Genomic DNA, 11,722 nt, shown 5'->3' with positions numbered 1-11,722 from the left:
GAGAGAGAGAGAGAGAGAGAGAGAGAGAGAGCGAACTAACCTAGGCCCTACACATGAGAGAGAGAGGGGGGATGGGGGAAGAGTTTAATTTAAAAAGGGAGAGGGAAAAGAAAGTGAAAGATTATAAGTGAGAGAAAGGGGATGGGGTTTTAGTTTAAAAAATAGAGGTGGGGGAGGGGGAGGCTTTAATAAAAAAAGGGAGTGGGAGGAGAAAATGAGATATTACACTTGAAAAAGAGAGGAGGGGAGGGGGTTTTGAAGGAAAAAGGGAGGTTTAAAAAAGGGGATAGGTTAGCCCTCCCGAAGTTTGGAGTTTTTCGAATTTATAGCGCAAATAGTAGTAAGATGAGAGATTACACGTGAGAAAGAGGGGAGGGGAGGGGGTTTTGATTGAAAAGGAGAGGTTTGGAAAAAGGGATAGGTACGAGAAGTCCTCTTGACGTTCGGAGCTTTTTAAACCTATAGCGAAAATAATATAGTAGTAAGAAGTAAGATGCACTAAAGGCATGTTCAAGCTTGCAAGCATGTGCAAAGATGAACCAACCCAAAAAGTGACTTTTAACACCTTGGGATAAAAACAACACCACACCCATGGACGAGGTTTGTCCATTGATTGTCTTTAGGTAACTTATATTGATATACAAAGGTAAAATTAGTAGCAGCATCCTGAGAGAGATGAGGCAAGGAATGACATTGTATTTGGTAGGAATTGCGGTAAACTGCCTGAAGAATGCTTGTCTTTAGGCGACATGCATAAACATTTGTTTCTCAGCCCCAACATTTGAATTTCAAAACTTTTGATGGTATTTCGATATCCAACTAATATTTAGAAGAGAGGGAACATGGACATACGGTGTATTAGAGCTTATTGACTGGAGAATTAGAGAGACTCACGGAGACTCGGACAGAGAGAGAGAAACACACACACACACACATACTCTCTCTCTCTCTCTATCTCTCTGTGTCCTTGTAAGGTTGCCGCTTTTCTGGCTTCTCTCTCTGTGTCCGTGTAAGGTTGCGCCTTTTCTGGCTTCTCTCCTGAGTCCTGTAACCTGTTCGAATTAAGAGGCGTCACATCGCTCTCCGGCTACCAGCGTCGCCATAACTTGCCCTCAGTTACTATCACCCGATGCCGATCAGCATTTGTACATTCATTTCCAGCTTCTTTTGCAGGACCGCTGATGGCTTCACCTCCAGCTCCTGCGGCTTGTTAAAGCCAGCGTTACAGTCCTCTGATTCCATTCCTCTCAGAATTACATTGAGCTGCGAAAGCTCAATTCAGCCGTGGAAGCGCTACTCAGCGGTGGAAGCCCCTTTGAGCTGTAGAAGCTCACTCCATGGCGGGATCTCAGTATCTGGATGCAGGAGAAGACACCAGAAGAGGAGGGGTGAAAACAGATCAGCCGGTTGCAAGCATGGGAGTTGCCGCTCCTGCTGCCACTCCTACCTCTCATTACACTAGCTCAGTCACTGAGCCTGCTTATACCAACCATCCTGGTAGATCAAGCATGGAAGTAGCTGCTGCTGTCACTAGGTCAGCCAGTGAGTCTACTTATACTGATTACCATGCAAACTGGGTCAAGACCACTGACACTACCTCAGTCTCTGTGCTTGAAGGGGCCATCCTCAAGTCACATGCCTTCTTTCCCTACTACATGCTCCTCTCCCTCGAGGCCGGTGGCCCCGTGCGCGCCTTCATCCTGCTACTCCTGTACCCACTCATCTGGGCCGCATCCGCACTCGGCTCTGAGGCCCTGTCCATCCATATCATGGTCTTCATCTCCTTTGCTGGCCTCAAGCTCTCAGAAGTCGGTGGGGTGGCCAAAGCTGTGCTGCCCAAGTTCTATATGGATGACATCAACCAGGATGCGGATGAGTACAGTGTATTCCTATGCAGCAGACACAAGTATGTGCTCACATCTCATCCAAGGGTAATGGTGGAGCATTTCCTCAGTTCTCACTTGGGCGTTGAGAAGGTGGTAGGCACTGAGCTTCAGACAACCCAAAGTGGCTACTGCACTGGCCTTGTGGGCAGCACTGGCGTGCTCTTAGACGACAAGAAGCTTGATGCTGCCAAAGAGTTGTTTGGAGACGCCCCCCCTGACGTGGGTTTTGGCTCTAAGCTTGCACACAAGCCCTTGCTGTGCTTTTGTAGAGTGAGTCGCCCTATAATCATTCTTGTTAGCTTTCTCCAAGTTTTCAACATTTTCCCAGCAAAATCCATGAGCAACCAATCTGACTAGTGCGCTGATCCTACAACATGCTCTGCGTACATTTCTAGGAAAACTTAAATCGAGTAGCACCCTTGCACAACAAAATAGCATAAATTTTGACAGTGTTTATGCTATACATAGTTAAACATGATAAATTTTGACAGTGTTAATGCTCTGCATAGTTAAACTTATTTTGAGTAGCACCCTTGTTGAAAACCTAAGTTTTAATAGCTAGTAAAATATGAGCGGTGTCAACTGCTTTCAAATTTTCGTTTTAATCTTGCAACTCTTTCTTTTTTGAGTATATGGATTGGGGGGTGAGCGGAGCCAGGGATGATGGGAGTGTTAACCTAATATACAACAGCAGGCCTGGAGCCAGTACAATACGAAAGAATCTGTATTTCAAGGGCTGATAACAAGAGCATAAAACTCTAATTTGGTGTTCTTGGATTCAGTAGGTCCCAAGACCGCCTCCTGAAGTATACCGTCAGGCCCCTTAACCTCATGTCGACTGGTAGCTGATGACCAAGGCAGATAAGGCTTAACCAAAACAACTCGCAGTGCAAGATCTGTTGTAGGGAGCCAGCCTGACTCTGGGATGCAGGCTCAACCGTAAGCTAATTCTGAGAAGCAAACCTCAGATTTAAACCATGCCATCATGGGGGCTTCTTTGGGCGGTGGGTTAGGCCTGCCTTGCAGGAGAAAGAAGACGGAAGGAAGAAAAGTGGCTCTTGAAAGATTTCCTTCTTGCAGCTTAGTCAATGTGCATTTAGACGAGCAAGCTGCGGCTCATAATGTTCTTGTTGGCACAAGTTCAATGCCCAAGGCTGAGGGGCGTGAAACCAACACTAACATGAGCAATCTATCCACTCAATCACTTCATTGTGAAAAAGGTACGGTGCCACACACCCTTCCAATAAAGAAGAGGTGGAGAAAACGAGGACAAGCTGGGAGCACTAAGGAGGCACATTTGATCGGCTACATGCCACAAAAATTCATAGCTGTCTGGGAGGAGGATTGACCAAGGAGGGGTGGGTGACACAGGCTGGAGAAGTGAGTGGGCAGCAAACAAGGAGAGGGAGGCAAGGGGAACAGAGTCGGAACATGTGACCATTCTGAGGAATATGTTGGTCTCTTATGAGGCAGGCTTCTTTTTTCTCACCTGGATTGTGAATTGTAAGCTTACAGTATCGGCCCTGCTGTGATAATGCTATTAGTGTATGCTTCAGATTTACTAAAAGACCAAGGATTACACAATATATTGGTGTTTGATAGATGAGTTTGAACTATGATAGTCTCAATTGATCTGGACAGCTGCTATTCCTGCCTTCCACTGTATTCGAAGCTTACATGGTTTAGAATTACCTTTGCATGAAACAAATTGATAGAGAGAAATCATAATCTTGACTCTTGTGCTAGCTTATCAGAAGTCCCTTTGAGTAGTCTTGGATAGCTTGTATAGAGCGACTGGGAGTTCTGAATGAGCTGTAGCTTGGTAGAGAATTTGATTCATTAGTGAATGCTGTCAACATGAGGGAGATCATGAACAAAAGCATGAAATATGATGACTTGCTGCGTCAAAAAATTTTACTCTTAGCACTAAGCAAAGGCTCAATGAATTCCTCAACTGCTTGATCTTTCCCCTACAGTTCATGTCTAACTGTGTACTTTGACTTGCTCATGCTGAACCTCTTCATTGAGTATTAGTAGTTATGTATTGAGTTATATTTCTCAACTCTAAAAACTGTCATATGTGATACGGTGTTCTTTAAAGCAGGAAGGGTTTATGGTCTCAGATGCAAAGAAGATCAATGTTGGGCAGAGAGTTGTGAAAGAGCCTTATTTAAACCCTCTAGTGTTTCATGATGGCCGGCTTGTTCTGCGACCAAATCCAATTGCCTGCATTGCTCTGTGTCTTTGGGCACCATTTGGCCTAATGCTTGGATTCCTCAGATTATTTGTGGCTTTTACATTTCCCCACAGCCTTGCTCATCCTGTACTAGCATTTCTTGGAATCAAACTCAGGGTTGGAGGTTCACCCCCTCTAGTTCAAGGTAAGTCAAAACTTATAACACAATCTCCCTGTGTGTGTGTGTATGGCTGACAGAAAGGCAGTCATTTCCTTTGAACACCTATTGATACATCTTATGCATCCCAAAATCAATTCTAATATTTGCCTAACTGTTTTATAGCACAGATGGAGATGACGCTGGAATCCTGTATGTGTGCACGCACAGGACACCGGCTGATCCTCTCTTCTTGGCTGCTGCACTGGGGCGACCTACACCGGCACTGACATACAGCCTTAGCCGGCTGACCGAGTTTGTATCCCCCATCCCAACAGCAAGACTGACAAGGAACCGGCAGAAGGATGCAGAGATCATTCGGGACTTTCTGAGGAAGGATGACTTGATCATGTGTCCAGAGGGTACGACATGCCGGGAGCCATTCCTGCTGAGGTTCAGCTCTCTGTTTGCTGATGTGGCAGATAGGGTGGTCCCAGTTGCTGTGCACGTGCATTTGGCACTCTTCCATGCCACAAGTGCAAGAGGATACAAGTACATGGACCCTGTTTTCCTGCTCTTGAACCCACAGCTGGTCTATCACATCACATTTCTAGAGCAACTGCCAATGAAGCAGCTCCGTGAGGCCAAATCCAGCATCGAGATTGCCAACCATGTGCAGAAGCAGCTGGCTGATTATTTAGGGTTCCAATGCACAAAGTTTACAAGGCGCGACAAGTACACTTACTTGGCTGGAACTGATGGCACTGTGAAGCTCGGATCATCTTTGATGTTCTGAAAGATTTAATCTTTCCCATCAGGAGCCTCCATTCCTTCACCTCTATCTGGCATTCCACACAATGATATGTTTGGGCCTCTACGCCTATTTACCCAAAAACCAGACGATGTCTTTTGGTCGCTCCCAGGATCATTATGATGCTGTGAGACAGTGTAATTGATTTGAAAGTGATTCTTGCAAGTATCCTGCATCTTCAACTTTGAGAGACCAGCAACATAGAATCATCGTGTGACACTCCTTGAAGCCATGTTGAGTACTATGGCAAAAAGTAATATGTATAAGCTTATGGGATCCAAAAGCTGGCTATAAGGATATGAACTAGGAGATCATTAAAGTAGGTATATTTCTAACCAAGTAGGCCAAAAGGTGGACTGAAGCAAACATAACATGGCTTTTATAAGATTGGAGATGCGATTTTAACATTTCGGGGCATTCTATGGTAGCAGCAAAGCGCGCGCTTTGGGTTACATATACTATTGGTAGCAAGTTGCATCCCAAATGGTGGCAAGGACCTGTTCAAGCTCCTCAACTTTTACCTCCATTATTTGGTTGGAGTGGAGTGATTCCTTGTCCTTGCTTTGCTGCATGTGGTCCTTGGCTTGGATCACAAGACTGTGGTGATTGGTAAAAACTTGCAAAATAAAATATTGTTTTAGAGCAAATGAGGAATATTTAAAATTACCTTTAAAGATTGAATTGTTGCATTGACACTAGATGGCTCAAAGGCAATGGGCTCTTATAAAGGCCCAAAATATCACAACCAGCCCATTGGATTTGCGCAGAAGGATCTCCTTCTTGGTGAATGCTTTTATGTGGAAGCCTTTGACAAGTTTATGCATAAATTGGTGGATTTCCTTGTACTTGCAATGAATGAAAAAATGAGCAATAGTTTCCAATTCTATCTTACATTTGGGGTATTTTCCATCCCCCTTGCCAATCTTAAGAACCTTTCCACTTGTACATACTACCTTATGGATGATTAGATGAGCAATACTGAATTTTATTTTCATTTTCTATTTTTCGTGGGGGGATGATCGAGGACCAAAGGTGGATCATATGAAACTCCCATTGGTATTTATCTTAGGATAAACGATGGCGATCGTTGAGTTTGTTTATGAGTTTAAGGTTAGGTTTGCCTAGGTTTTGAAGGGGTAGAGCAGGGTTGCTATTTTCCTAGACAAATGCTTTGTAATCAAATTTGTTTGTTAGATAGATTGATTTGACCAGGCGAGGGTTTCATGGACTAATCCTTTGGAGGGCCAAGGATAGCTCATTTACAGTTAGCTTAAAATTCTATTAATTTTTGTTGGGACCATCCATATTCTATTTTCATCATCCTAAATGTCCTCCCATATGTATTCCATTTTTGTGAGTTTTGAGACCCATGGATAATTGGTGAGCTCGAATAGTTACTTGCTTAGTTTTGAGACCCATGGACAATTGGTGAGCTCGAATAGTTCCTTGCTAGAATCTACACTAGATTGAGTCAACTATAGTCTACGGCAAAGTGTGGTTAGGTTTGTCCACCAATTTAATATTGTGCTTGTATTTTAACTATGCTTGCAAAAGGCTTTTGGCTAGGGGAGTAGTTTTGCCCATTTGTAATTCCATGTGTGCAAAGGTGATAACTAGGATAGACATTTCCTTCTAAGACATTTCCTTAAGAGAATTCTTTTACATGAGAATTGCCCAATTGTCAAGAGGGGTGTATTATGCTTTTGTCTATCCACTTCATAGTGGGTTTATACGAGAATTGTTCTAGATGTAGTAAGCTTAGACCCCGTTGTTTTTCGAGCAAGGTAAAGAAGCTCCATGCCACTTTGGGGAATATTTTTGCCATTGGCACTCCAAAGGAAGTTACAATAGGTTGCTTCTAGCTCCTTGATGGCCGTTTTTGGGGGAAATTAATAAGAAAGAAAGTAGGTGGTGGAGGCTATTATAATGTGTTTTAGGACTACATATTTATCGGCTAGGGATTCCTAGGAGTCTAAACATTTTGCTATCGGGTATTTACTTTGTATCATTCTCTTATCAACAATTCAAGAGGGTTTTTAATCATACTCTTGATCCTCCACTTCTTTGAGTTTACAATGGAGCTTGAAGCTAGGCAAGAATCTTTGATGTCCTCATTTTTAGTAGTGCTGGTATCATCTGTGAATTGGGTGAGGACCATTTGCTTATGGTAGTCGGGGAGAGAGATACCTTTCAAGGACTCTTGCTCCACCTCTCATTGGATGGGCCATCCAAGGGTGTCCTCCGCAATTGTGAAGAGGAGGGGTGCCAATGGATGGCCTTGATGAATGGACTTCCTAAGAAGAAAAGATGGTGTTAGAACTTTGTTAATTGAGACTCTTCAGGAAATGTTACCAAATAGGGTGGTAATGAACTCGATAAATTGATTTCCAAGGCTTGTGTCATGTAGTGATTGGAATATGAAATTCCATTCAAGTCAGTCATAGGCTTTGTTAAAGTCAAACTTGAAGATGGCAAAATCTTGCTTGGATTATTGGGTGTACTCCATTCCCTCCCATAGAGCAATGATGGCATCTAGAATGAAGCATCCCTTAATAAAGCCCTTCTATTTTCTATGAATCCATTGGCTCAAGGGTCGTGCAATCCTCCTAGTTAGGGCTTTGGCATACATTTTGTAAGTTGATGTGAGACAGGTGATTAGGCACCCATTGCTTAGAATAGTTTTGTCATCCCTTTTATGGATTAGTTTTGTGACCCTTGCATTAATGCAGTGGGGGAGGGCACTAAAGATAAGGCACTCTTTTCACACAAGGAGTAAAGGGTAAATGAGAAATTCCTTGAATTCTTGGAAGGATTCCTTCGATAGACCATCAAGCCCGAGGGTCTTTCCTTTCTTAAGTTTATGGATAGTGTCACTAATTTCGATTGGAGACAACAAGGCATGGTCAAGTAAGGCAGCAATGGAGGTTGGGACTACTTCGGGCCTAGCTCTCGCCATCTTAGCTCGGGCACTAGTTTTCTTGTCACTTTGGGATGGGGTTTAGCCAAAGATGTTTGCATAGTATTTGTGAACAAGGATGAGGTTATGCTCGGGACTCTTTGCCCTATTGCTAGAGTCATCCACTAGAAGGGGGATGAGTTCTCTTTCCTTTTTCTTTTGGATGGAATGAAACATCTCCTTGGTTAGTCTATCCATTTTCCTAACCTAGCATGTTTTGGTGAAAAGTAGAATTCTTTCAGCTTCTACCTCTTCTCCTTATTTTGGTTCTAGTTTGGTTTTGAGTAGCTCATCCTATGCTACCACGTCCCCTTGGGTGACTTGTAATTCTAATGGTGTGCATTGTGCATATTTAGTAACTCTTAGTTTCCTTCTATGAGCCACTATTTGTGATTTAGTGGCTCTAAGAACATGAATTTGAGAGACTACATGTTGCCACATGCTATAGGGGAAAAGGAAGATGAAAAGCCCCAACCCCGAATGCCCCTTGCATTCCTTTTGACTACTAGTTTGAAAAGATTTGGGTTGGAGTGGAACCACCTTGATCTAACATAGTGGCTATTATTAGATAAGGAGAGTTGAATTGGGAAATGATCTGACATGGCCATGTCCTTATGCACTCTCAAAGTGGCATAGATAAAGGATGAGAGCAAACCAATGGATATGTATGCTTGATCTAGCCTTGCCTTACGTAGAGAGTCTCCTCTCTATTTGTTAGACCACGTGAAGAACCTCTTAGAGTCAACATCCATATAGCTATGGGTAGATTTAGTTGCCAGTTAAGAGTCTTTTTCTTTCCCTAACGCAAATTTTCCTTCCAGAAGATACCTATCTAGAGGGCTCTCACCATATTGAAATCGCCTATTCGAATTGAAGGACATTGCAAATCATTGAGGGAGGACCAACTGTTTGCCCTCTTTGAGAAAGGATAGTTAGCATAAATTCAGATGATTGTATATTCTTCAATGTTTTTAAAAGTTATTGCTATCCATAGATTAAAGACGTTGATGCATACTTGTGTTATCAAGCTTACCCATTTTTTGTGGATCTCAATTTGCTTGTAGTTTTAATTTCCTATAAATCAATACAATTGGGAGAGATGATTTTGATAAAGCAAGGTTTTAATTGCTCCAGCTCTTGAAGGGTTTGTGAGGCTCTTTGTGTTATAGGAAACAATGCTTAATGCATTCATAATTAATGCTTTTTATTAGGTTTTTTTTGAGCTATAAGGCTTACATTGGGAGATTGGAGAGGAAATGCCAATTCTTGAATGCCTTTGTTTTGATGTAGCATTAATTTTATTATTGGACGGCGATTTCTATCTATTTGGAAACCTTTGGGGGGGGGGGGAGAGGACATTCTCCTTAGCATGAGTCATGTTATAATTTTTTGGATATGGAGTTCAAGTCATACTCCTTAAAGTCAGATTTCAAATCTTTTAATGAATTAGAAGCTATGTACGAACTCCTTGTTGTTGTCATCGGGTGAAACAATTACCTGGGCTTGAGAAGAGGGAATCTCTATTTCCATCTTATCTTTGCCCTTCAGGGAGGGAGTTTTTTGACTCTCGTATGTTTTAGGGTTTGCCAATTCCATTAGAAGGGAATAAAATTTGTTTTGGCTTTTGAGTTTATTGTTGTTAGAATTAGTGTTGGGAGACTTGTTTTGCTTGGATTTCTTAGAATTTTATTAATTGGAAGCCATCTTCCTTGGAGTCTCCCTGATCCTCCTTTGGTGTCTGGTGTTTCATATTAGGGAAATCTTTAACATAGTGGCCTTGTTTATGACACTAAAACAAGGATTAGGCAGGTTTTTGTAAATGAGAGGTTGTATTAGCACCGGGATGCCAATTTCATCCATAATCTCTAGATATTTTGGGAGGTCTACTGAGAGGTTGAGTTCTACCAGTGCATGGGGATGCCATCTTGGATTCCAAACGTTAATCAATTTCTACCCTAAAATCCTACCCAGCGGAGCCAGGATGGATTTAAGCTATGGGTGAAGGTATATAGGAAGATTTGGTAGCTCTACCCATATTGGCACTCTAGTAGGCTTGGGACCATTTGGACTAAATTCTATAGACTATTTGAATAGGGTGAGGGGTGAATTTTTTATCATCCCATGGCCATGGCCTAAAACTTTAAGCATTCTTGACTCAGAATCAAACATGAAAATGAAATAATTATTTGCAAGGTATTGTGTAGCTGACTCCCCAAGAGATTCCTAACTAATTTTTGAAGAACTCTATTGGAGGGCAAGGTCCATGGCACAACCCTATGAGAGCTCTATTTGCAAATACCTCTTTCCAATGACGAATACCGGATCGGTAACAACGGAGTTGAGTTATCTTTCTTTTTCTGAGTTTGGCAATTGGTTGGGGCGTGCTCGTGCCGATTTACAGTATCACCTTCTTGTCAGCCTCCTTGTAGGTAGGTGACTTCTTCTTTATCTTCCTTGCTACGAGGGGGCACTCTAGGAGTTTTTTTGGGCCATTGCCAATGAAATCTTGGTAAGCATCTGAGATGGTAGCCTTTGAAAGCTTTCCTCCTTGGTGGCATTGTTTGACGTACTTCTGAGCCAAACTATGGTGCAAGTTGTTGCCTCTATGTTGATCTTCAAATTATCTTTGAATGGTTGGTAGGTTTGGATGTATTTTTTAATTTTTTTGATGAGTTTTCTTTTTGTGTTGTTAGACTCTTTTGTCAAAGTTCATCATGTGGTCTACACAGACCTTGTCATTTTATTTACATCTTGTGTTGTAGTTGAAGTGCTTGGTATTGCTTCTTTGTGATGTTGTTTTTGAATTGGGTAGTGCATGGTGCTTAGAGTTGTTGCTAGATGATGTGGTTGCACTTAGGTTGGTGGTAGCATATGTAGTGGATAATATTGATACTCTAGTACTAGTAGATGTTTAGTTTCTTGTTGATTTGCTTGTCCACTACAAGATATAGACCTTATAGCGACGTTTAAAGCGACGAAAATACAAACAACAAAATTTGCCCCCGTCGTCGCAAAAAGCGTCGTTATTGACGACGCCATAGAATCGTCGCTATATTCGTCGCTATATGCGTCGCATTTGCGACGTAAATAGCGATGCATATAGCGGCGCATATAGCGATGGTTACAGAGAATTTGCGACGCTGATAGCGACGACAATAGCGACGCGTGCAGTAAATTTGCGACGCAAATAGCGACGGTAACAGACAATATTTTTTTTTTGTGGCAGGGCAGCAAGATGCCCTGCCACATATAGCACTGTGTGCTGTATGAGAGCCATACAAAATAGTTTCTGCACTGCTGCATACAAAGCGTTTGCAAACAAAAAGAATGTATACTGAAATCATAAAACTGATAGATGAAATAAATACATGATATCGCATAAAATGCGATTGGTACAATCATAAAACAATATCACTAATACATAGAAAATGTTTACATAGATCGGACGACTAAAAACTAAAGGTATGTGAGCTCTAAGGATCCAAGGGCGAGCTACAAATCGTCGTCCCCCGAAAGCTCTTCCCGCTGTAAAGGAGCATCAAACGGATTCTGCAGAAAAAGAAACAACATATCAATCCACCATACAATAATGCATTCAAATATCTCATGGTAACTACGGACAAGAAAGATGAGTGACTTACTGGGCCGCCGCGTCTGTACAATCGGTCGATCAATGATCTGAGACCGTGCCTCTCTGCATATCGAGTCTCAAGGCCTTGCGGATCGCGATTTGTAA

At 42.3% G+C, this 11,722-nt stretch overlaps 1 protein-coding gene across 1 annotated transcript; it reads left to right on the top strand.

Moving 5' to 3' along the window:
- Window positions 1-862: 862 nt before the first annotated feature.
- On the top strand, window positions 863-5,894 carry LOC148038310 (glycerol-3-phosphate acyltransferase RAM2-like). Its single transcript, XM_087670454.1, has 3 exons — window positions 863-2,156; window positions 3,991-4,267; window positions 4,411-5,894. The coding sequence occupies exons 1-3, from the start codon at window positions 1,338-1,340 to the stop codon at window positions 5,013-5,015; spliced, it is 1,701 nt and encodes a 566-aa protein (XP_087526580.1). The 5' UTR covers window positions 863-1,337; the 3' UTR covers window positions 5,016-5,894.
- Window positions 5,895-11,722: the final 5,828 nt, after the last annotated feature.

The sequence above is a fragment of the Lygodium microphyllum genome, chromosome 3 (genome assembly GCF_053477565.2).
Source record: "Lygodium microphyllum isolate KBCC chromosome 3, Lygodium_microphyllum_v1.1.10, whole genome shotgun sequence".
NCBI classification, from domain to species: Eukaryota; Viridiplantae; Streptophyta; class Polypodiopsida; order Schizaeales; family Lygodiaceae; genus Lygodium; species Lygodium microphyllum.
This window is presented reverse-complemented; position numbering and strand designations above follow the sequence as displayed.

What these genes read in the sequence shown, in the direction of transcription:
- LOC148038310 (XM_087670454.1), top strand. Translation starts at nt 1,338, where the DNA reads ATGGCGGGATCTCAGTATCTGGATGCAGGAGAAGACACCAGAAGAGGA. An exon ending in CCTTGCTGTGCTTTTGTAGA is followed by an intron (nt 2,157 to 3,990) that starts GTGAGTCGCCCT and finishes TCTTTAAAGCAG; the next exon opens with GAAGGGTTTATGGTCTCAGA. An exon ending in TTCACCCCCTCTAGTTCAAG is followed by an intron (nt 4,268 to 4,410) that starts GTAAGTCAAAAC and finishes TTTATAGCACAG; the next exon opens with ATGGAGATGACGCTGGAATC.